This window comes from Lactuca sativa, chromosome 3 (assembly GCF_002870075.4).
Source record: "Lactuca sativa cultivar Salinas chromosome 3, Lsat_Salinas_v11, whole genome shotgun sequence".
In the NCBI taxonomy this organism is placed as follows: domain Eukaryota; kingdom Viridiplantae; phylum Streptophyta; class Magnoliopsida; order Asterales; family Asteraceae; genus Lactuca; species Lactuca sativa.
Genome location: NC_056625.2, coordinates 101571973 through 101599433, shown reverse-complemented (window position 1 = coordinate 101599433; position 27461 = coordinate 101571973). Strand labels below are relative to the sequence as shown.

At 34.2% G+C, this 27461-nt stretch overlaps 1 protein-coding gene across 1 annotated transcript; it reads right to left on the bottom strand.

Annotated features, from left to right (window-relative positions):
- Positions 1 to 20172: 20172 nt before the first annotated feature.
- On the bottom strand, positions 20173 to 25676 carry LOC111915462 (probable prolyl 4-hydroxylase 10). Its single transcript, XM_023911124.3, has 7 exons — positions 25371 to 25676; positions 25202 to 25286; positions 24401 to 24498; positions 21532 to 21629; positions 21306 to 21435; positions 20474 to 20661; positions 20173 to 20396 (listed from the first exon to the last, which is right to left on the bottom strand). Exons 1-7 carry the CDS (start codon positions 25574 to 25576, stop codon positions 20323 to 20325), a joined length of 879 nt encoding a protein of 292 aa, XP_023766892.1. The 5' UTR covers positions 25577 to 25676; the 3' UTR covers positions 20173 to 20322.
- Positions 25677 to 27461: the final 1785 nt, after the last annotated feature.

The window sequence follows — 27461 nt, the reverse complement described above, 5'->3', positions numbered from 1 at the left end:
CATTACCACAAACTATCACCACAAACGAATACATGAAACACACTCTCATTTCCGAACAACCATCCCTTCCATGTCAATCCAACATCTATTACCACAAACTCTAAGGAACCCAACAACAACACTTGACAGAGGCTAGCTAGATCCTCACCATAAAAATTTCATGTAGAGACCCTACGCCTTAACCAATCGACTAACGAAATCCCTACAGCTTATAAGGACAAATCCCCGAATCATTCCTGGCATTTAGATTCCTAAGTACCTATGTAAGAAATACCACGCTCGCTCCTATGCCACATTAGAGATAAGAAACGAGAAGCAAAGGACATCGAGGGTAACCTAGAGAATTATAATCTTTCCGAAGTGGATTCCAGAAGTCCTTTCAGAAATTGTATCTATACGTGGCAAGTTGAGTTCAGAAATTGACTCAACTAATGAAGCCATTTCCATAGCCAAACCACCAAGGACACTAAGTGCCAGCAAGAACACCGAAGCCATCCGGTCAAGGGAATGACCTAGTAAGTATGAGAGTTACCAAACCAAGACTGGAACCTCAGAGAACACCTATCCAACTTATAAAGAGGAAAGGCTAAGTATCCATAGGACCACTGACTACTAAGAATCAAACGAACCCATCTTTAAGGATCGAGATCCCCTATCCCGAAATGAAGACTTGCTCGACCTTCCCCCAGAAACAAGCAAAGATCAACATCCTACTAAGTTTAGAATCCCACAGTAAGAAACTCCAATGGCAACCTAAACAGTAGGAGGCCAACTACATCACATGACCATAACCTTAACGATAATAGTGTTCACCTTAGGGTTTGGAGGTACTACTTTTGGGACATCCAGTAGACAATCCTCATTAACCATGACCATCAATCCACCTCACCATAGAGGACGTGAAGGCAGAATACCTTTGTGTTGGGCTGAGATGACCAGCACCCAATTAGCAAGAGGACAGGCATCGAACAGCACTCTTACAGACGTCGAGATCATTCGGGAAACGACAGAGAAAATAGTTCAAATAAAGTCAAGTCACGACCCCTAGCATCGCGGGAACGACAATAGGGTGATGTTGATAGACGATAAAAGCCTCTAGAGTTTCAAGTCGGAGATCGGGTGCTATTAAAGGTCCCTCCCTGGAAAAAGGAAGACCTGAGTCGGAAAGCGGTAAAAGCTAGACCCACGATATATCAGGCCATTCGGGCTTCTTTTTTCTGATCGGTCCGGTGCCCTACAGACTACTACTACCCTCAAAACTTAACAATGTACACCCAACATTCCACGTGTCAAAATAAAAAAGGTGCTTATCAGATAAAACCCTCACCATTTCCTTGGATGGGATCGAGATAAACAAGAATTTTCTATTTGTCGAAGAGCCGGTATAGATAATGGATAGGGAAATGAAGCATACAAAACAAAGCCGCATTCCGACTGTGAAGGTTTGATGGAACGCTAAGCGTGGACCGGAATTCACGTGGGAGCGTGAAGACCATAGGAAGTAGAAGTACCCTCACCTATTCTCTCGTTCGTAGTTCTACCTTTCAAAAGAATTCTGGGACAAAATTTCCTCTAATGGGGGGATGATGTCACAACTAGCATTTTTGGCTAGAAAATTATGTCCTCATATACTCAACTTTTGTGTAACTTGTAAATTAAGTTGATGTTATGTACTAATGCTCATTCCAAAAACAACAATTTGAACCAAAACTCACTCATGAAGTTCAAAACCTAATTCAATACATCTTATATACTCAACTGTGGGTTTGTAACGCTAATTTCCCGGTTCAAACATTCTAACAGACCAGGAATTATTTATTGGGCCTAACGGGCCAGTAAACTTTCAATTTAGCTATTTTGGGCCAAGGAGCTCTCTTTTGGCTTTAAATGGACCTACATTCATTGAGTTATTGCATTATGGGCCTTATTGGACCTAAAATGTCTCACTTCATCTTCATAAGCCCTATTGGGTCGTAAACAATCTTCTTGGGCTTCATTGGGCCGAAAACCCAATTCCTTTATCATTTTGGGTCGTAAACCCTCATATGGGACCAATGGGCCGAAAACTTCCACATTGGGCCTTATAATTTCGAATATATTCGATAATAACCCAAAAGCCATGTTTTCCTTTATCCTCACCCCATTCTCGGTTATATATATATATATATATATATATATATATATATATATATATATATATATATATATACGTGCATTTTTGTAGTAAATTCTAATATTAGTTTTAACATTTGACTATTCATTTATTCTTTGTTGAATAATCACATAAAGTTGTCGATACAAAATTCATTGTAGAATAATAACATTAAAAAGTGTTTTTACGTTCTCACACTATCTACTGTTTTTATTTGAATATATATATATATATATATATATATATATATATATATATATATATATATATATATATATATATATACAAACATTGTAAAAAAAAGAGGGATAATATGGGAAATACTAATGGTGACACCTACATATTGCATGGTGGTAATACATGCAATAACCACCAAATATCTAGGAAATTTGAAACTAATCCACCATGTATTAACTACTTGATCTTCTCTCCCCTTTCTCCTTAGAAATTCTCGGCCAATAGCTATTTCACCTCACACAAAAATTTCTCCAACCACATTTCACTCCTAATTTCCTCCCAAAACTTCAAGGAAATTCACTCACTACCTCTTGCAAATTCTGTGGCCTTGGTGTGGGACTTCAAGAGTTTTGCATCAAGTATTATCATCTTAAACCATCTAAATTTCGAAACTTCTTCCAAGAAAGCATCGAAGACTGAAAACACCTTCAATCTCCTTCAATTCTTCTTCAAAAACCGAATCTATTCCCAAGTTGAGTTCATACCCCCCCCCCCCCTATTTTCAGTTTTTACTATGTTTTGGGGGAGAATACAAGTTGTTTTGTGTAGATCTATGTGTATATGCATGATTTTGTGTGTTTTTCATGATATAAGTGTGATTATGTGTTATAAACTTCATAAACTTGAAAATATACCAACTTATGATGATATTTATAGAACATAACACTTATTACAACTTATTATGGAAAGAAAAGGTTTAAAACACTTCAAAGTTGTTCAAAACTAAGAAAAATTGCATAAGAGGGCGAAAAGTGACAAAATAATCAAATGTGAGGTTATTTATATAACTCACAACTTTAAGGGACCACAAAGGGTTTATTTTTAATAAATATGAATCCTTATGGCATTTGTAAGTTTAAAAGGGCTAAAAGTGTAAATTATCACAAATGGGCCTCATTTTGGGCTTCCACTGCTTTTGGGCCAAAGTTGTAAAATTTTGGACTTTTGTGGGCTTAAGTGTCATTTTAAACAAACTTGAGCCAAAAATGTAGATTTTCGATAAAAAAAAAAGAGCTAAAAATGTAAATTTATTACATCTTTGGCCAAAAAGATAAATTTATTTATAAATGGGGCCGAGAATGAAAGTTTTCATAAAATTGAGGCAAAAAATGATATTTTGACAAAATTGGGTTAAAAATGTTATTTTTACTTGAGACTAGCCTTAAATGTAAACGTTTGATCATAAAGGACCTAAAGTGTCATTTTTACCAAAAATGTGCCTTAATTGTAAATTTTCGGTTTTAAGGACCAAAAATGTCATTTTTACAAAAAGTGGTCCTCTTATGTCATTTTGGTAAACAACTAAACTTAACAACTAACGCAACAACAAACAGATCAATTACGTCATTTACATGCTTATTGGGCCTGAAATATAAATTTATGTGTTTATTAGGCCTTAGTTATCCTCTTACATGTTTAATGGGTCTGGAATATACCTATTATGCTTAATGGGTCTGGAATATACCTATTATGCTTAATGGGCCTGGAATATAATTTACATGTTTAGTGGGCCTTAGTTGTCCTCTTACATGTCTATTGGGCCTTGAATATACCTTATATGCTTAATGGGTCTGGAATATAATCTACATGTTTAGTGGGATTTACTTGTCCTCTTACATATTTATTAGGCCTGGAATATACCTTACATGCTCATTCGTGTAAATTTGGTTAAGAATCTAGTGAGACATTTCGATTGGCACCTATCGAGTGCACAATCGTAGTCTGTAGTTATAACCAGAGTCTCCTGGAGAGAGAGTGAGAGTTTGTGTATAGTACTATACGGGGGTGACACCCCACACCTGAGCGGCTCGCTACAGTTAGACTAGGCCAATGTAGGGTGACAAAAACCTTACCTCAAACACGTCGGCGTCCGAAAGATGTCATGACAGGCGGAATCGTCAGTACTCAGTATGGTTATAACGACTCACTTAGAGGAATTAACACCATTATAAAATTTACGGAATACAACATCTATTGATAATACGGGAACCTACATGCATTAGTACTCAGTTTTAGGGTGTTGAAATCACAACGTTTTATATACAGACAACATCGGGTTGTATGGGATTCATTCACTTCATATACTTACAAATACTAACACACGTGTATTAATACGAGATCGGACACAAACATTTTAAACCATTTTTTAGAAAATATCGGATTTTCTGGTGTTTACCAAGTGATACAAAACATTTTACTCAAACATGCTTATAAACTCACCAACATTTTTATGTTGACATTTTTAAATTAACTTGTATTCTCAGGAAATCGTTGAGCAGGTTGGTCAGCAAGAATACCTGGATATTTTTTTGTATATTTTGGATACTTTGACATGTAATATTGAAATACAATACTCGATGTAAATAATGACATTTGTAATATTGCATGTGTGATGATGATGATGTTTTCTTTCAATTATATGCACTGTGATGATATTACAAGATGAAGTCACCCAATCCCCAGACGTTTCCGTCGTCTTTTTCGGGGGTGTGACAACGTGATTCTGATCGGTCATTGTAGGATCAAAATGAACTAAAATTTTTACCTGGAGTTTGTCTAATCTGTAATTCTAAGGCTCTATATCACACATGCAATCAGAATTTATCAACCAATTGACTCAATTTTGGCACTTCAACTGCAAGAACAACCCTAGATGCTAAATGCATATAATAGGAATAAATTAACAAGAACATGGATTGGAAAACTTACCAAATGTAGATATGAGACAGTAAATCAAAAAATTGTGGACGAAAAATGAAAAAATTTGGATTGGGTTGCTATCCGTGTTTGTTCGTACGTATGAGTGGTGTAAGTTATGGTTTGGTCAAAGCATAGGTATAAAATGGTCCCCCCCCCCCCCCCCCCCCCCCGGTGACTTTTAAAGTTTACATCCTGAATTGGAAGTCAAGTCGTGTTGTTGTCTACTAGACTACTAATCAGGCCTAATCAAAAGAAACACGAGGTAGGCCTTGAACCCACGACTTGTTGTCGCGATTTTTCATCAAAAATCCAATTTTTTTTCTTAAAGCTTCAATTTATTTACCACTCAATACTTATGAACCCCACACTTAATTTTTACAATTTTCTAAACTAATTTAGATGACTTGATGATTAATATCCTAAAATTAAATTAAAAATGCAAGCAAACGAAAAGAAAAATTGCAAACCAAACTCGGGTTGCCTCCCGAGAAGTGCTTCTTTTTGTTGGAGTCATAAGTCGGACTCCGTGCCGCCTCACATTGAATTTTCTGGAGTTTCCATCACCAATTTCAGCTTTTGAACCTTCCATCGTTTCTTGTATGCTTGAACTCTTCTAAGATAAGCTTTTTTAGAGTTCTCCTTTTTACCTTTAGCATCACCCTCTTTAAGCTTTCTTTTCACTCCCTTATTTACCACAAGTTTATGTCCCACTTTTTCTACTCTCTTTAGCTCCATAGGTACCACCTTCTTGTTCGAAGTTAGTCATTTTTCATCTAAAGTAACCTCTTCCTCATCACTCGATACTAAGCCTTCTTCACTCCCCTTACTCACCCAAGATGTTGGAGTTTTATAAGCAAATACTTCAAAAACTGTTGGAATGGATGCTCTTGGCTTCGTACGTTTGACTTGTTGAATTGAGTGAGTTTCTTCTTCCATTAACTTTTCTAATTCCCCAAGTTCATTTTCTTCATCTATGTTGAAAACTTTACCTTGGCATTATCATTCTGAAATCCATCTGCCACTCCAAAGTTAACGTCTTCCTCTCCAACTCTTAATGTAATTTTAGACTCCTGAATGTCTACCAAAGCTCTAGCAGTATTGAGCAAAGGGTGCCCAAGAATTATTGGGACATTGGTATCTTCTTTCATATCCAATACGACAAAATCAATTGGAAAAACAAACTTCCCAATTTTCACCAAAATATCCTCCTCTATGCCTCGATGATGAGTCATTCAACGACTAGCCATGTGAATCGTCATTCTAGTAGCCTTTAAATCCGAAAGATTTAGCTTTTGATAGAACGATTAAGGCATTAAATTTATGCTTGCCCTAGAATCAGCTGAAGCATAAGTCTTCATGTTATTTGCAAATTCACACGGAAGAGTGAGGTGTCCATGATCTGTCATCTTCTTTGGTAATTCGCCCATTATTAATCTAGAAATATGCTCGCTAAGGATCACCTTGGAATTATTCTCTAATTGTTGGCGAGTATCGAGCAAGTCTTGCAAAAACATAGCATATTCAGGAACTTGGGATAATGATTTAGTAAAAGGAGTTTTAATTGGAATATCCTTTACTTGCTTTATAAAATTCAAATGTTCCAGCTCCTGCAGGTGAATATTAGTTCGTGATGAAAATGGTAGCGGAGGATGGAAAACTTGAGTATCAACAAACTTTTGTTGTTCAGACTGTCTCCACGTTGTGGAGGTTAAATCGCCATGTCGTAGTCTCGTGATTTCAACATTATTTTTTTTCTTCGAATTTTGACCTCTTCGGCTGTGGTCCGGGCTGATGTGGCTTAACTTCAAGGGCTTCAAGGAATTCATAGATGGTATTTTCATCAGTTTCGATCTCCATAACTTGCGGTTGAGGCTTTTTGTCAGGAATTTTTGGAGAAAGTCAGTCATTAACCAAAGTAGTTAATTGTCCAAGTTGAGCTTCGATGTTTTGAATTGATGCTTGATGATTCCTTAGCAAAGCTTGCTGGTCCCTCATGAGAATTTGCTGGTCTCTTATCACCGCATCGATCTCATCATGTCTTTTTCTGAAGCCTCCATGAATCTAGTGAGCATGGACTATAAATCCACCTTTTTTTCAGGTGGTTGCACTTTTTGATAAAAGTCTCAGCCAGTTTGCCTAAAATTTTCTTCTTTTTGCTTTCTATATTCATCATATGGCAACCACTCTTTCTTTATTTTCCTCCAATATTCATCGTATTTGTCTCCACTAGAGTAGCAAACTTGAACCTTTTTCTCGTTCTCATCCAAGTAGCAATCTTTGTTCAAATGTAGACCATTGCATCTTTCATAACCAACTCAAATAACATGTATGGATTGGTCCATCTTTGTCATCCTTTGCTCCATAGTGTTCAACATAGCTAAAATAGCAGCCATGTCTTCAGAGGTGCCACTCCCAATTCCTTTCACCCTCTCATGTCTTGGATTATGGTATTCATGTGAATTCTTGGAAAACTCTTCAATCAATTCCTTAATCTCACCCGGATTTTTCTTGGTTAATGGTCCTTAAGAGTCAAGGAGTTCCTTGTCATCCCATTTACCCCATCATAGAAGACTGATACTTCTTGTTGCTCATTCAAATCATTTTGGGGACAATTCCTTATCAATACTTTGCAGCGCTCCCATGCCTCGTAGAGTGACTCACCCGGTTGTTGCTTGAAATTTTCTATAGCTTTATTCAGTTTAGCAACCTTGGAAGGTGGGAAAAAATGTTCTAGGAATTTTTCACGCATTTACGCCCAATTAGTAATTGCACTGGGTGGTAACGCCTTTAGCCAATCCTTAGCAGCTCCCTTAAAAGTAACGGGAAGCACTCTCAAAAGCACTATCTCTCTTGGAACATTAAGTAATCATCTATGTCATTGACTTCATCAAGATGATTGTAAGCATCCTCTTGATCTTTCCTAGAAAATGGGACTTCCTTAAGCACGAAAAGAATATGTCCATTCAGCTTGAATGCTATTGTGACAGGAATTGCAGGTTGCGAGAGATCGGGACCGGTGTCCTCTTGGATTCTTTTCTTATATGCCTCCATGGACATGTTGGCAATGTTCATCATCTCGTCTTTTGGCTCGTCTTTAGGTTCGCTTTCTTCTTTATCATTTTCTGATTCGGAATCAGATTCGTGAAGATTAGGATTTGCTCAAAGCTTTCTAACTTGCTTTCGTTCTATGCAGAATTGCTTGATTTACCCACATTCTTCCCCTTCTTCTTTCCTAAAACTGATTTAAGGTCTGTGAAAGGTGACTTCCTTGGTATGTTGGTTTCTCCTACGTATTTATCCGTCTTTTTGTGAAGGGCTGACTCTGGATCTTCAAGTGGTGTTATCAAAGGTGTGTTGGATCCACGGGTCATCTACTACTACAACAAAAACAAAAATAAAAATGTAAAATTGAACTAAAACTACTAAAAAAGACACGATGAACGTTCACCGCATCATGGCTAATTATACCACGTCATGATGTCGCAGAAATCCTAAGCATAAACAAAAAACAAAAACAAACGTGAAATAACCGAATTTACATCGTGAGCTTCAGGCCCACGCCGTGACTTCGGTTCTTAAAAAAAACTAATGCTCAAAATTAACTTTTTGTAGGTTTTACCCCACCAAAAGGATCTATTAACCTAAAGCAAATAAATTTTAAACTAAATAGTCATTCCCCGGCAACGGCGCCAAAAAAATTGATGTCGAAATATTACTACACCTAATTTTACCTACTATCTAACTAGCTATTCGACTAAAGGCAATGTACCTTTTCACAAATAGTACAAACAGTCGGGTATCGATCACAGGGAACGATTTTAATTAACTAATTTAACTAGTAAAGATTAATCTAATAAAAGCAAACGTTAATTGGGTTTTTATCCGATTTTTCAAGTTCAGACAAACTTATTCACACATCTATCAAATTCAATCAATGACTAAAAACACTTTTGTTTAGTTTGAATCCACTTCTCCTTAATGGTTAGCTACTAATTATGGATAATTCACATTTGTTACTGTTTATTATATTATTAGTAATTTAAGTCCAAATATACTAATGTTTAACTAATTCATGTAGAGCTATGTATAGTTGCACATAATTTAACATAGAATCAACTATGAATTATGAAAGGAGCTATGTAAGATTGATTAAACAAACACAAGTATGGTCATAAACTATGTTTTCCAGCACAGCCAAATTTAATAACTTTAATTACTTATCTAAGATTGCTTTGATCCTAGCTCTATTAATTTAATGGTCACTAAATTACTAGGTGTCAAGTTCATGTAATTTAATATTCACTAAGCTACACAAAACATAAATTCAAGCAATTTGAGTATCAAATATTAGCATGCTAGGTATTAACAATCAAACACAAGCTTTTAACCAACTAGTAAGATCCATAACTAATAAACCAAACCATGAATTGAAGCTTCATCTAGCTAAATAGAAGTAGCTAGATTCAACTACTCATGGTTGAATTCAAATACACAAATTCAATGATTAAAAACATAGTCAGTTGTACCAACTTAAAAGTGAAAGTTATGATCTTCAACTTCTTCTTCTTCCTTGGGTGCTAAAACATGACTTCTCTGGCTTAATTGGCTTCAGAATTCATCTTCTCAAACCTCCAAATCTCTAGAAGAAATCCCAAAATCGTAAGTACCAAGGATATATATAGTTTTCGTGATTTTACACTCCACGTCGTGAAATTACACTTCACGTCGTAAATTGAGGTGAATCCTTATCGGGAAAGGACTCTGACTTTCCCTGTACTCATCATCTAGAAACATACACTCCATGTCGTGTAAGTGAAGTGTTGGATAAGGTGTCTAAGTCCATAACTATATTTGGTATGTACTTGACCTGAGAGTAGCATGGTCCATTTGGGTTGCACTTCACCGGAACAATTTGAAGGATGGACTTTTGAGAAGAGGATAATTATGATTTATTAATATATTATGAGTTCTAATATATTAATATGAAATCATATATTTAATTAGTATTGATCAAGAATTAATTTGGAATTAATTTTATGAACAAAAGAGACTAATTAAACATATAGGGATTGATTGTGTAAATCATTCATTCTTATAAAGTGGGCTAATTATCCATGATTCCTTATGTCAGGCTAAACTCATGTGATGACCCATGGATACTCCATGGAGGTTAAAAATCATGGAGCATGAGGAATGTGGAAAGTCATGCACATTAGGTTTTGCATGGTGTAACCCTATTGTAGCCACACTATATAAGAAGCCCTTTGGTTCATGAAATCAGCACCTAGAGTTCTTGTATGAGTGCTAGCTGATTTTGAGTGCATATTATCTCCTCTTAAGTTGTTCCATTTGTTGGTGGTGATTTGTGGTTCCACTTGAGGCATTCAAACTATTGGTGCTAGGCTCTTAAAGCTTCAAGGTTTCAATTACACTAAAAGGTATGTCATCTAACTAGATTTTGTATTATAGTTACTCCATTGTATGCTAGTTAGGATGATGTTTTGGAATTTTGAAAGTTTGCATGTATATTAGAGAAAACATAGATCCAAAGCATCTAGGGTTGCATGTACACCATAGGAGTGTTAGAATGCTCAAAACTCATCAGTGGTATCAGAGTCTAGGATTGTTTTCCAATATACTTGATGCTACTTCCTTGGAAATGCTTTAAAAATAGAATTTCAGCTTTTTGTATAGTGGACTTGCCGAGTCCACTGGGGAACTCGCTAAGTCCCTTCACAATTCTGACCATCTCATCGAGTTGGTTCCTACACTCGACGAGTTGGAGCTCCAAAGTGTAGATTTTCGAGTTTTAAGGCTGGAATTGGACTAGGATCATTACCCTAAACTGTTTTTGAACTTATAAACATGTTTTTGATGTGGTAATGATCATGTTAATCCAATTTAAAAGATAATTGTCAAAAGTTTCATGTTTTGTATTAGTTTACACGGTTAGGCTACTTACATGAAATTTGTTTTGATTTGAATTGTCTTGTTCATATGAGGTTCACTGAATCTTCTATGAATTGTTTGATTATTGTGTTAGTTAGATAATGTTTTAAATGTTTTTAATGGACTCCATAACTTGTCCTCAAGTTATGGATGTTATGGAACATGAAATGTTTTTCTATTAAAGATGTCATTAAACTCATATGTTATGAACTTGAAGAGTTTTAACAAGTTTCGAAACTTGCCCTCAAGTTTTGGAATTTGTAAAGTCTCACTAAATGAAACTTTAATTCTAAACCTTAGAATTTTAAAATTTAAAATTCAACCCTTATACTATTATAGTATTATAGGTTTAATATATATATATATATATATATATATATATATAGGACAAGTCGGTTTTACCATTAGTAGGCTTCATTCACGAAGCCGATCTATAAGGGGGGTATAAGGTTACTGCCTATAAAATGGTGGTTTAATGGGTGTCCACTCTCACCCACCGCTTCCTTGACTGGTGGAGGGTCGTTAGCCGAACGGGTAGGACAAAGACTATAATTCTCATTAAAAGTATAATGACAGTAATAAAGTAACTAAACCTTTTATAAATTCCTAATCTCAGTTACTTTAGGAAAATGTGAAATTGATGCTAATCCATGAAATTACACTTTGCACCTTACCAAGTCGTTGATGGAGCATGTGTGGTTAACCGGCACATTAACTTGGACTAGTAAGGGTGGCAAAGGGTAGCTTAATATTTATCATAAGGTCAATGGAGCGTGTGTGGTTAACCGACACATTGATTAAGGTGATAATTGACATTAAGAGTACCAAGTACATTTGCATGGTTATTCACACAATGTTTGTGATCCTCGGTATCCTAGTCACAAACCTGAAGGGCATAATCGAGATTTAAACATGCCATTGAATTGTTCAATGAATCTCAAAGGATCTAGGAATTTCTGTCGAATTAAAACTTAATTAACACATTTCGTTTTCATGGTGGAAATTGGTAAAATGTCATTTACCTACCTTCAAATATTTTTCAAGTTGGATTACGGCATCCCTCTTCCAAATTATAAAATATTGTGTTGGGCCCTAGCCTTAATATTTCATTTTAGGTGTTGTATTAAGGACTCTTTATCTAATCTAAACTTTGTCTTTCTTTCTTTTCAGATGTCTTCTAACACTGCTTCTGGCTCAAACCTTACCGGCTCTTTCTCTTTCATGAACCTTTGTGGGAGAGTCATCTTTGATGGGACTAATTTCAATGATTGGATTAGGAACATCAGGATGGTCGATCTCTATGTGGACAAGGAATATGTCCTTGACAAGGAGATTAAGGAAATCGATGAGTCTGCTGCTACTCCTCAGGAGATTGCTGATTTCAGGGCACATGAGAAAGATACCACCAAGGTAGCTTGTATCATGCTTGCCACCATGTCTCCTGAACTCCAAAAGTCCTATTAGGACTTCTACTCTTTTGAGATGCACCAGGACCTGATTGAGAGATACCATCAGAGTGCTCGTCAAGAGCAGTATGAAATCATCTGCTCCATGATTACAAAAAAGATGAAGGATGGTGAACCCATCACGGGCCACTTGCAGAAAATGCAAAGTTTTGTGGACTGTCTGCTCAAATACAATGTGAACTTTGATGAGGAGCTGGCTATAGATATTATTCCACACTCCTTACCTCCATGTTATGATCAGTTCCGCATGAATTATCATATGAACAAGTAGGAAGTCACTCTGAGCAAGTTTCAGGGCCTTTTGAGGACTGTTGAAAGTAGTCTCAAGGTAAATCTACTATAACCACTCCTACAGCTAATTCCTCTGTTCTGGCAAATGGGCAAGGTAAAGGGAAGAGGAGGAAGGCTCCTACCAAGATCCGCAAGGGAAATTCTCTTGATGAATCCTCTTCAAGTGGAACCAAATGAGGTTCTGCTACTCCTTCGACCATCCCAAAAGAAGCAGAGTGTTTCTATTGCCATGAAAAAGGGCACTGGAAGCGAAGCTGCCCCAAGTACTTGCAGGATGTCAAGGATGGGAAGCTTAAACCCACCCATGCAAGTATTTATACTATTCTATCTAAAAACTCAACATATACTAACTCTTGGGTGCTTGAAACAGGTTGTGAATTTCACATTTTTTCTGATATGCAGGGCCTAAAGAAAAGTAAGGATGTGGAGCACGGGAAAATAAACTTGATCATGGGGAATAGGAAGGTTCCACCTATCACCAAGATTGGAGTTTACTCTTTATTGCTTAGTAGTGGGTTAGAAATAGATTTGAAAAATTGTTGCTACTCGTCTGATATGGTGAAAATTATTATTTCCTTTCATGGTTTATACAAACAAGGTTTCACATTTTCGTTTGATAATGAAAATGGTGCAATAAATGCTTATTATAATGGTGTTTTTTTTTTTATTTTAGAGCATTACCTTGTAATGGTGTATATGAAACTATGATGGTTGTAGACAACTTAGGAAATAATGTGTTGCATATTGATTCTTCTAATGATTTGGATAAGGTATCCTTGTGGCATTGTCGTCTTGGACATGTCAACAAGAAGCGCATAGGCCAACTCCAGAAGGCTGGAGTTTTGGAGTCATTCGACGTAAGGTCAGATGACACTTGCGAGTCTTGTTTGATTGGAAAAATGACTAAGTCACCTTTCGCTGGTTCTTGTGAAAGGGGTGAGGGTTTGTTGGATCTCATACACACCGATGTGTGTGGGACCTTCATAACCGCCACAAGGGATGCTAACCGCTTCTATGTGACTTTTACTGACGATTACAGCAGATATCGCTATATCTACTTAATCAAGAATAAGTCAAAACCCTTTAAGAGATTCAAAGAGTTTAAACAGGAAGTGGAGAATCAGTTAGGCAGGAAGATACAGATGATCCGATCCGATCGGGGTGGTGAGTATCTTAGTACCGAGTTCCTAGACTATCTTAAGGAGTGTGGAATTGTTTCATAGTTGATGCCACTTAGGACACCACAGCTTAATGGTGTGGTTGAGAGGCGCAACCGACCCTTGTTGGACATGGTTCGTTCCATGATGAGTCGAGCTTCGTTACCAATCTTATTCTGGCGGTATGCCTTGGAGACCGCCGCCCATATCCTTAATCGAGTCCCAACTAAAAAGGTTGCCAAAACACCTCACGAGATGTGGACAGGGAAGGCTCCCTCTTTAGCACGCATCTAGGTTTAGGGTTGCGAGGCTTTTATGAAGCGTGAGACTCACAACAAGCTCGAACCTCGGAGTGAGCGGTGTATTTTCATCGACTACCCACAGAAATCCTTTGGTTATCTCTTCTACAGACCGAGTGACAATGTTGTCTTCGTTGTGAGGAGATGAGTCTTTTACGAGGAGAACTCATAGGCTAAGAAGACAGTGGGAGGCAAATTGACCTTGAAGAAATTCAAGAGTCAAGTGGTGAAGGAATCTCAAACACTGGCGATAAACCTGAGCAGGAAACTCCTGTTGAACCAATTGACGAGTTTGTACCTCTGAGGCGTTCCGGTAGAGTTAGAGTTCCACCTGAGTTTTATGATTTCCATATTACTGTAGAAGGTGATACATTTATCAGTGATAGCACAATGGTAAATCTGGACGAACCTAACAACTACAAGGAAGCCATTGCAGGCCCCGAGTCTGCTAAATGGAAAGAGGCGATGGACGGCGAGATTCTATCCATATATGACAATCAAGTTTGGAACTTGGTTGACAATGTACCAGGTCGTAAGACAGTCGGGTGAAAATGGATCTTCATAAAGAAGACCGACATGGATGGGAAAGTACACACTTATAAGGCGCGACTGGTCGTGAAGGGCTTTACTCAAACTCCGGGAGTTGACTATGATAAGACCTTCTCGCCAGTAGCGAAGATTAAGTCTATTAGGGTTATGCTAGCCATAGCTACATTTCATGACTATGAAATATGGCAAATGGATATCAAAATCGATTTCCTTAATGGAAAGTTGGCTGAGGATGTTTACATGAGTCGGCCAGAGAGTTTTGTCGATGCAAAGTACCCTAATAGAGTGTGTAAACTTGAGAAATCCATTTATGGATTGAAACAAGCATCTCACAGATGGAATCTTTGTTTCGATGAGAAAGTCAAAGAGTTTGGCTTTTTTGAGAAGTGAGGATGAGTCATGTGTATATGTTAGAGCTAGTGGGGGTATAGTTAGCTTTTTGGTACTGTATGTGGATGCCATACTACTCATAGGAAATGACATCCCAACCTTGCAGGAGGTGAAATCCTGGCTTGGGAAGTGTTTCGTTATGAAGGACCTTAGAGAAGCTGCCTATATTCTAGGGATAAGGATATTGAGAGACAGTAGTAAGAGACTAATTGGACTTAGTCAAAGTACCTACTTGGACAAAGTGTTAAAGAGGTTCAACATGCATAATTCCAAGAAAGGTGACTTACCGATCCATCACAATGCCAGACTGAGCAAGGCTTAGTGTCCGAGGCTAAAATAGCTAAGATAAGTCGATTGCCATATGCTTCCACTGTTGGCTTGATCACGTATGCTATGACTTGTACTCGCCCTGATGTGGCATTTGCTTTGAGCATGGTCAACAAATATCAAGGGAATCCTGGCAAGGCTCATTGGACTGCGGTGAAAAACATTCTCAAGTACCTGTGGACGACTAACGATTGGGTCCTTACACTTAGTGGGAGTGATGACTTGAGAGTGGTGGGGTATACTGACGCCAGTTTTCAAACCGAAAGTGATAATTTCTGCTCTCAGTCGGGTTGGGTGTTTACCCTGAATGGAGGAGCAATTACTTGGAAAAGTTCCAAACAGGAGACTATAGCTGATTCAACGTGCGAATTAGAGTACATAGCAGCAAGCGAAGCGAAAAAGGAGGCGATATGGCTGAAGAACTTCATCGAAGACCTTGGAGTCGTACTAGCTATAAAGGAGCCTGTGGAGATTTTATGTGGCAGCGATAGTGCGGTTGCCTTGGACAAGGTACCAAGGGATCATGGCAGATCCAGACAAATTGATCGGAAATATCACTTCATAAGACACAAGATAGAAGAAGGACTCCTCGTGGAAAAGAGGGTATCATCAGATGAGAACCCGATAGATCCCCTCATGAAGGGACTGAGTAGGGTTAAGCATTTACAGCATGCTAGGCACATTGGGCTGAGGGATGATATTAGTTTTAATGATTAGATAGCTTTTGAAACTTGTAATAGATAGACTGTAACTGACATTTGATGCTTAAATAAAAGGTGCTTTTTATTTACTAGTATGGTACTGTCTCATGTCAATTGTTTACTATTGTTTCATTTTGCATGTTTTGACTTCCAGAATAATTGGATTATTCAAACCATCCATAGTTGATCATACTTTGGAAGTAGGTATTGAATTAATACTATCATGAATTTGGCTTGTAGATTGTCAGAAATGGTTAGACATTTCTATGACATTCATGAGTGCTCATAAGGTCTAAGTATTGGATTCAACCCACGCTCACTTATATCACTTCATGGAATTTATCTCGAGTGATCGTGAGACGATAATATCATATAATCTTCAAACCTAGATATATGATTTGTTGATTATGAGTTGATCGTACATTGATAGTACGAAAACACATCGATAACTCGATGTTATAAAATGTGTTGTTGTGTTGATTTAATAAATAGTTAGTACAAGCATATACTGTCGAAGTTTATCTATTCCTTTTAGTCCTTGGAGGATTAAAAGCGATATCTTGGGCCCCTCGATGATTATGTTTTGACTTATGTGTCGGGACCAGTCAGAACTAAATTGATGTGTTTGATTAAGTTCTATGTCAAACAAATCAGAAATCGGGAAACAAACTGTTGTACAATAAGATTGACTGTGTTCCATGTGTTTGTCTGGCTGATATCTTGAGAACAGAGGATTCTGTGATCACTTATCTAAAATTGTACGTCTAAGATTGACAAAGGCATTTAAGAGCCATGATTGCTAGTCGGATCCTAAAGTTATACTTACAAATATAGTTATTAGACTTATCCAAGTGGGAGACTGTTTGATAAGGTGTCTAAGTCCATAACTATATTTGGTATGTACTTGACCCGAGAGTAGCATGGTCCATTTGGGTTGCACTTCACCGGAACAATTTGAAGGATGGACTTTTGAGAAAAAGATAATTATGATTTATTAATATATTATAAGTTCTAATATATTATTATGAAATCATATTATTTAATTAGTATTGATCAAGAATTAATTTGGAATTAATTTTGTGATCAAAAGAGACTAATTAAATATATAGGGATTTATTATGTAAATCATTCATTCTTATAAAGTGGTCTAATGATCAATGATTCCTTATGTTGGGCTAAACCCATGTGGTGACCCATGGATACTCCATGGAGGTTAAAACCCATGGAGCATGAGGAATGTGGAAAGTCATACACATTAGGGTTTGCATGGTGTAACCCTAATGTAGCCACATTATATAAGAAGCCCTTTGGTTCATGAAATTGACACCTAGAGTTCTTTTATGAGTGCTAGCCGATTTTGAGTGCATATTATCTCTTCTCAAGTTCTTCCATTTGTTGGTGGTGATTTGTGGTTCCACTTGAGGCATTCACACTATTGGTGCTAGGCTCTTAAAGCTTCAAGGTTTCAACTACACTAAAAGGTATGTCATCTAACTAGATTTTTGTAGTATAGTTACTCCATTATATGCTAGTTAGGATGATGTTTTGGAATTTTGGATGTTTGCATCTATATTAGAGAAAACATAGATCCAAAGCATCTAGGGGGAAGTTAAGGAGAATGAGAGAGATATATAAAAGAGAGTAGAAATAGAGAAATAGAGAGTGTGAGAAAAAAGATAGATAGATAGATAGATAGATAGATAGAGAGAGAGAGAGAGAGAGAAAAAAAAAAGAGAGAGATATAGATAGATAGTACATAGAGAGAAAGTGAATAAGTATAGAGAAAGAGAGAAAGCGACAGAGAAAAAGAAAGAATATAGAAAAGAGAGAAAGAGAGGGAGAGAGAGAGAGAGAGAGAGAGAGAGAGAGAAATTTTTTTTTGGAGAAAGGTGGAGAAAGAAAGACAATGAGTATAGAGAAAGAATATTGTGAGTCACATAACGAGCTTCTTGTGATAATACCCAGTAAGTAGAGATTGTGAGTATGGTAAACCACATAACGAGTACTTTATGGCAATGCCTTTTGAACAAGTATGGTATAGCTATATTGTAGTGAGTTGAGTATAACTTTTCTATGTGTTGAGAGCATAAAGTCGAGATTGTGTATAGCTGTTTAGAGTTATTGAGTAAAATACATCACATAACGAGTTTCTAGTGATATCTAGTAACAAGAGAATTGAGGTCACTTAACAACTACCTTGTAACGATTGTAATGATAGCCTGAGTAGAGTAGCTGTAATTTCATTACTGAGAACTATAACTCGAAATGGTGTCTTTGGTAGCCATGAACCATGTTTGGTTGTGAACTTTGATTGATAAATATATATTAAGTAATTATACACCTAGTGACTAGAGTATCCATGTGATGATATTTTTCAGAAATATATCGTGAGTTATGTGAAAGGCTTTAGAAATCTTTAATTGAGTTCATGCTGACTCGTTCATATAATTGATGTGATGACTATTATGTACTTTGTTGTTAAGGATTACTCACTAATCTCTTTGTAGCTTACCCTTTCTGTTATTGCACACATTCCAGGTGAATACATTAGGAAGCGAGGAGTTATAGAAGAGAAGTTGTTATACCCGACTCAAATAATTGTATTTTATTCTTTGATGTGATCATGTTGATAACTAATTGTGCTTGATTGTTAATATATGTGTACATCGATGTGTTTTACAAATAAATAGTGAAATGTTTTGGGTGTACATTGTGTTAAAAATCCTATATACACACACACATGTACATATACAATTATATGCAATGCATGATGTTGAACATGGCTTCCTTGGAATTCTTTGAAGCATTGAATATATGCATGGAGAGTGGGTAAACATACACCAAATTCCTGGGGATGTCAATAAACGTAAGGTGATCATGGAGTCCCGACAATATACTATAAGCAGCGACGTCATTCGTTATATGAATTTGGCATGCATTTTTTTTGGTGTTGTTTGGTCCAACGAAGATCTCGATGCTCTTCATGAACCGCATAAAATTCACCTAAGTGTTGATGGGATATATCCATAGTGTTCTGCAATAATCAAATCTTTTACGTTTTCTGAAGATGAAAATGAAATATTTTCAAGATGGCGCAAGAATCGGCAAAAAAGATGTGGACTACGTATTTGGAGTTCTTAAGAGTCGTTTGGCATATAGTTTAAAAGTTGCCACGAGCATGGGATCCGTGACAAAAACAAAGGACAAAATGTACACTTGATCATATTACATAATATGATACTAGAAGATAAATATCAAATCATTTATATGTATACCGTTGAAGATCGACTTCCACCCCTTCATGTACCAACAATGTTTACCAAGATTAATATAAATTCAACAGCTAAGATATGCATAACATTCACCATGATTTGATGGAACATTTAAACAACCAACATAATGACGAGTAGATGCATTTTTTACTATTTTTATTATATAATTATAATTTTTATTAACTAATAAAATGTTTTTAATTTTAATTAATCTTATATTTATATTTATTTTAGTAAATAATATTTGTATTAAATAAATTAATATATTTAGTGTGCTAGAAAGTGATGATCACACCCGGCACACCCTAGGAAGTGGTGTGAACTAGTTTGCAGTGAAAAATAATGTTGTGTTAACGTGACAAACTGATGTAGAATAATGAGGTGGTGACTATACCTTATAACCACGATAGGTTTATGGTGAATATTGCATTCTTTAAATTCAAAGCAGGTTCCTATTTTTTTTAGAAAATGGAAAGAAATTTCTTATATTGTTTAAAAGTCTAAAATTTTACAAAATGAATGTGGGCCTAGCTTTTGTTTGTTTTTTCGTTTTTGCTAAATAAAAGAGTCGAGCTTGAGCTGAGCTCAAACATTTCACTAACCAAGCTTGAGCACCAAAGGGCCAATGGCCTAGCATATACATACAAAAGAAAAAAAAAAAAAAAAAAAAAAAACATAAGCATTAGTTATAAATAAAATTCAATTCAATTTCATATCCAACTAACCAAATTACAATTCCCTTATATTCGATTCCTTTTATAGATTCTATTAACATTCTGCAAACCAGCATTGTTATAAATTCGAGTATTGCTACTAACAAACCGAACCAAAATTAAACCATATACTCCTCAACATGAATCCATTTTGTAGACGACCATTTGTTCCCCTTAATAACAGGACATCCACCTATGTAACAAACAAACATTAAAGACCTTTAACAAATTATGCACCAAAATTTAAATTGAAATTCAAGATTTACTAACCATGCAAACTTGAAGAATCTAGAGATGCATCGGGTCTCATGCTCCAAAAAAGCAAAGCATCCCCCATTTTTGGCTTAACAGATAACCCTTCTTTCCCACATTCAGACAGTTCATTCCACCATGACACCGCACTAATGTTGCCTTTTGCAGCAGGGAAAACCGTCTCTCCTCCTTCTTCAACATCTGACCTGTAAATAATAATTAAAAGTAGTCAAAGTTTCACGATTAGTCCCTATGCTTTACAAAAAGTCATACATTCGGTCCCTATCTTTTTTGTTTTACTCGAATGGTCTCTCTGGTTTCAATTTCTAGCATGGTTGACAAAATTTCACAATTGGTCTTGTGGTTTACAAAAAATCGCGCTTTCAGTCCCTATCATTTTTACGTGAATGGTCCCTGTAGTTTAATTTCGTGTGTGGTTGATCCACACAATTAAAATTGGTCTGTGGTTTACAAAAAGTCACGCTTTCGGTCCCCATCTTTTTTTTTACGCCAATGGTCCTTGTGGAGGTCCTCACAATAACTAAAAATAGACAAAATTTCATGATTGGTCCCTGTGGTTTACAAAAAGTCACGCATTCGGTACATATCTTTTTTTTATGCAGAAGATCCCTGTTGTTCCACATAAATAAAGTCTAAAATAAATTAAAAAGGGTATAAATGTCAATTTACATGTGTCAAAGATCACCCACGCAAGAATTGAAACCACATATACCATCCACATCAAACAAAAGACAGGGACTGAACGTGTGACTTTTTGTAAACCATAGGGACCAATTTTGAAATTTTTTTTTGTGTTATTTATATTTCATAAATTTAGGTAATCACTTACAGGTACATGAGAACTGTAGCCATTCGTTGACCACCATTTTTTGCATTAAACTGATCAAGAAAGTAGTCATAGTGAGGTTCATATTTCTGGCCAACTTCATAATGTAAAACTTGAAGTCCTTCACCATTTTCTGTTACATAGAAAGTGGATTAGTTTGTGAAAAATTGAGTGAACATGTATGTACATATGTGAATTGTTGTATGATAATACAAAGGTGTGTGCATACCTAAGGGCAAAAAGGTAAAATCTGCAATTCTTTTTTCAATGGTGGTGACTGTTTCATCGAGTCCTCGGGCTAGAAATGTTCCGGAACTTGTACGCACCCTAAATGAGAACATAGTTGTAGGGGGATAAGAAATTAATAATAGTACAAAGTAATAAAAATAAGGGATATTATAACATATAAACCCTTAAGTTTTTTAAACCGGAATTTTGCAAGTTTTTTTTTGACAAAATTGCAAAAATGGTCCCTGTGGTTGTCAAAATTATGTGGTTTTGGTCCAAAAATGTTTGGTGGTGCATCAGTGGTCCAATTTTTGTCCAAAAAACGTTGACTTTTAAAGTTTGGCTGTTGACTTTTTTAAAATGAGAATTTTACCTTCAAGGATCATTTCTGCAACCAAACTATAAGGACCACTTCTGCATCTCTTCTTTTTAATTTTATTGAATTATTATACATTAATTCTTTTAATTATTTCTTTTCATTGGAGTATTATATATTAATAAATATTATTTAATTGGATTATTAATTTCTTTTAAATAATTCTTTTTTAATTTCTTTTTTATTGGATTATTATATATAAATAAATATTATTTTTAATCTATAACATTAATATATTAATAAATATTACCTTATTGGATTATTAATTTTTTTAATTTCATTTATATATTAATAAATATCGTTTAATTAACATCAAATCATTTAATTAACTAAAAGAAACTAAAAGAGTTAATCCAATAAAAAAGAAACTAAAATAAATTAATAATCCAATAAAGTAATATTTATTAATATATAAATATTATACATTAAAAATAATATTTATTAATATATAATCATCCAATAAAAAAGAATTAATCCCTTAAAAAGGAAATTAAAAAATAATTAATCAAATGAAAATAATAATCTAATAAAGTAATATTTGTTAATATATAAAATATTATATATTAAAAATAAGTTTATTAATATATAATAATACAATAAAAAAAGTAATCCAATAAAAAGAAATTAAAAAAAAAAGAATTAATTAAAAAAATTAATATATAATAATTGAATAAAATTAAAAAGAAGAGATGCATAAATAGCCCTTGTAGTTTGGTTGCAGAAATGGTCTCTGAGGTTAAAATTGTCATTTTAAAAAAGTTAACAGCCATCTTGTTAAAATTAACATTTTTGGACCAAAAACACACAAGGTATCCAAAATTGGACGAATGATGCACCACCAAACATTTTTGGACCAAAATCACATAATTTTGAAAACCACAAGGACCATTTTTGCAATTTTGTCTTTTTTATTCTACTTTTGCCCTTGGTATCTGCTATTACATGTTTACAAGTTACCTTGAAATAAAATTTGCATGAAAACCCTTACGTTTACAAATTTTTTAAGTTTTTAACCTAAATATTTTTTTTCTTGATATTATATATGTTCATGTATAAAAACGTATTTTTACACAAAAAAAATATTTAATTAAACATCGTAATTATATTTTTTTAAATGCTATTTATATGGTTTAAAACGTAAAATATGCTTTTGGAAGTAAAAATACGTATTTAGAAGTATAGATACATTTTTAGAAGTATAAATGCGTACGCTTACGTTTTTTTAGAAGTATAAATACATTTTTTAGAAATGTTAATATATTTTTTAGAAGTATAAATATGTATTTTTACGTATTTTAAAGTATATCAATCAAAACAAATGTGTTTATATGGAAAAAATGTATTTATATTAATAAAAAAATGTAATTATACTCCTAAAAACATAAAAATATAATTTATACTTCTAAAAAATGTATCTATAGTTCTGCAAACATAAAATATGTATGTATATTGTTGGTGATTTGTTATCATCAATGTTATTTAAGTGTAATAAGATTAATTTGTTGACCAAAAATGATCTTTACAAATATTAAACAAGTAAGGGAGGTGTGGAGTGCACACTTGTTTAAATTTGATCAAGTTTAAAAATACACTGTCATTTAGGGCGAAGCCCCTAAACGAACGGGGGTCCGGGGGAAGCGCCCCTGGGAGCGGGTCCAAGGGATGGCAGCCCCTGGTGAGGTCTAAGGGGCATAGCCCCTAGCTTGTAGCTTTTATGACCTTGGTTATGTTGCTATATTAAAAATGCATCAGAAATTCGGTTTTTTAAATAATTGACCCTTGGTTTGACCCTTATCCAAATACCCGTTTTGTATGTCAGTTTTGGTAGTTTTATGACGGTTTGAAACTGTCATATAACAGTTTTCAGACAGAGATTATAAATCGGTTTTTGGTCTCATTTTCTAGTACACTTGAAAATTATAACAATCACATTCTCTGTTCTTGCTCTCATATTCTGAATCTTATCCGATTAAAGATTGGGAGTACCACCCAAATACTTTAATCTGAAAATGATTTCACAATTCTCAGAATCTTCAAGCCTTTCTATATCCCAAATTTCTAACATATATTTCTAAAAAATGTGTCTATAGTTCTGCAAACGTAAAATATGTATGTACATTTCTAAAAAAACATATTAATATTTTAAAAATGTATTTATACTTCTAAAAAATGTAACAAACCTCAAAATATGTATTTATTCATCTAAAAAAAGTATTTATACATAATAAAAATCATATTATTACGAATACCTATAACATGAAAAAAAATACTTAGGGTATCATATGAAAAAAAAAAATACTTAGAGTAAAAACGTAAAAAGTTTGTAAACTTGAGGGTTTTCTTGCGAATTTTATTTGATAACTTGCAAAATTCAAGTTTTTTCTCACCAAAAAGTGATGTTAAGGTAAAACCCTATTTTTTTAAAGAACTCGAGGGTTTTTATGTCAATATCCCTAAAAATAATAACAACAGTGAAAATGAAGAAAATACAGACCTGCTGTCTTTACTCTTGCCCGTTTCGTTATCAACAACAGTTGACTTTTCCATATGAGGTGTAGCAAGATTAATTAGATGATTGCATTCATCCTGGGACTATAGTCAAAATTTTCAAAAAAAAAAAAACAATTAGTTTGGAGAATATGTAAATGATTTAAGATATCTTACTAGTGTGTTAATGAGGACTAGAATTCAGCATAGAAATTCAAATCTCAAACCATGTTTGCTTATAAAAGGATGTCAAAATTCTATGAAGTAAGCAAGATCATGTATAACCAAAAGAGAGTTCTAATAATATCATAGTTTGACTCCCTATTTGGCACTCTATTAATTCCAATTACATAAAACGACTGATGACATTAAAAAATCACCAACATTTCAAATAATGTGAAATCAACTTTCTTTTGGTTAGATTTCATAAAGAACTATACATGACACAACCTAAGGCTTTCAATATGTCAATATGAACACCTTTTTGCTAGTTAAATAATCAATAAATGGGCTAATGCATGCGTCTTTTTGAATCAATGAAGAAAATCCGTTATAATTCGGTCTTATAATGTAACCCCTAATTTAAGGGGACTAGTTTCAGCTTCTTCACAAATAATGCTTAACAGCACTCAAGCTTCTTGTACAGGATTAGTATTTCAGAATGCATTCCAACTTTTTGATTCGGGAATTGCAAACATAAATTACTTAATTTCTGGTTATGTAAGAAGAATTAGTTGATAACATGACTTTTCAAACTGGAATGATAATGAAATTGAGATATGCATTGACATAATCAAAAGGTACTAACCAAGAAATTATGATAAATAACAGCTCTAGGCTCCCATGAAATCACTTCAACCCATTGATCAGCTCTTTCCTCGATGTCCTCCCTCCTACATTCACCAAAATCAAAAATTTCCTTCAAATCTATAATCAAATCAGATGACAGCAGCAAATTCTAACAAAATTCAACTGACCTTTCAATAGTAGAAGAATCATGAACGATGGAATTGACTTCATGAGCTTTCGGAGAATCAGATGGAGTTTTCGGAATCGAAAGAGTTACATATGCAAGAAGGATTAAAACAAAGAATGAACAGATTGTGAGTACTGAAAAGAGGAGCGTTGACGATGACGATTTTCGAGAAGAACCTCGAGGGTAGAATCTCCCTTTCGACGCCATTGTAGGAGATTAAAGAGCACAAATTGATAGCGAATTCTGATTTTTGAAAGATCAACATCTAAAGGAAATCGGTGTTGTTTATATGCGCCCATTGTTCAACTCCAAGCTGTAATTCGAAAATGAAATCGTCAACGGGAGTGGGTTCTTCAACATGTCTCATGTCGGTTTCCTTTTTTAGCTAATTACAGTTTAGTCCTTCATGTTTGTTTGTTATGACAAACTAAGAAAAACGTGTAAAATACAATTATTTGAGTTGTCCTATTTTTTGTACATACTTAATCATTATATATGCAAAACGTATTTTAAAGTTATGTTATGTTGATTTAAAACAATAAAAAAGATTAGGTTTGTTAGTGAAAGACTTGTTCTATAAAATACAACAATTATCTTACACATTTGATACATACTATATTTTCTAAATGATTTATAATTTATGTAAAGTCTTTATTATGTTGATTGAAAAATAGTTTTGATATATAATTTATAACTGTTATAGGAAATAAAAGATTGTTCAGATAATTTGTATAATGTTGAACTAGGTGTGAAACTCATGGTTTGATTCAAAAGTAATAAAAATTAAAATGTAAACCTTTAATATCTTTAAAATAAATATTTAAAATAGAAAAAATAAAAATAAAAACATATTTATTGCAATTTACTATAACATTTATTACAATTAATACTTTACATATATAATATATGATTTTTTAATTTTTAAAATTAAAAAAAACCCAAAAATTGACATGTGGATATTATTTATTTTAAAAATACTACAAAATGACAAGTGTCAAAACTAATGAAAGATTGACATGTGGCAAAATAGATCTTTATTTATTAGAATATATTAATACTTACGTATCAAACGGCCTAAGTAAAACACTTTTTTTCATTATACAATGATTACATATGACCAAAGAATAACATAAATGAAATAATAAAAAATATAGTAATATTCAAAATAAATGAAACAAATTAATCAAAAAATATATTGCTACTATATTACACAGTAATATTCAAATGAAAGGGCAAACTACATCTCGTCTCAACAAATGACCAAATACTAATAATATTTTAAATCGGGACATAATGTTCAAATTATGTTTTCACCATTAATTTTTATAAGACCTTAATATTTTATTTTGCATTTATTTTTTACTTGAAACTAATATGTATTATACAAACTTAATATAAATATAAGCCTTGTTTATTTATAACAAAAAAATGTGTTTAAATAATATTCAAGGAATAAATACGTTGCTACCGTTCATGTGATATGTGGGTAAGTTTGTATTAGAATAAAATATAGTTATACTCTATTAAATATCATTTCGTTTTATTTTTATAGTAATAAGCAAAAGCATTGTTTAGACTTTTTGGGCAAGAGGCACATCTTAGATACATTTATTAATATTGTTTAGATTTTTCTAAGAGCGACTAACTTGATATTTAAATTTAATAAAAATATTAAAATGTATAAAACTGCTCTAATTAATAAGGATATAGTTGAACAATTTGTAGATTATAGTCATTATACTGATCACTGATCATCAGTCGCAATCGCTGGGTGAAATCCATTGGGCTGGCTGCCCACCGAATACAGAAACCAAAAGTTGTGCTCCCCAATTTCAAATAAGACATGAGTTGACCGTGGCATTGTAATATAAAAAGGTTTTCGTAAACTATTTATTAAGTGTTGTAGTTGGATATGTATTTATAGATATGGATTGAGAATTTCTATAAAATATTAAAAACGATATTATAAATGTGTTTTCATATTAATATAATATAAAAATAACGTAGTTGAAGTGGCAATAATATTGTTTTTGCTTTCAAACAAGTATTCTCCCGTAGAAACCCTTGTGAAACTTTTTTTTTTTTCTTTAGT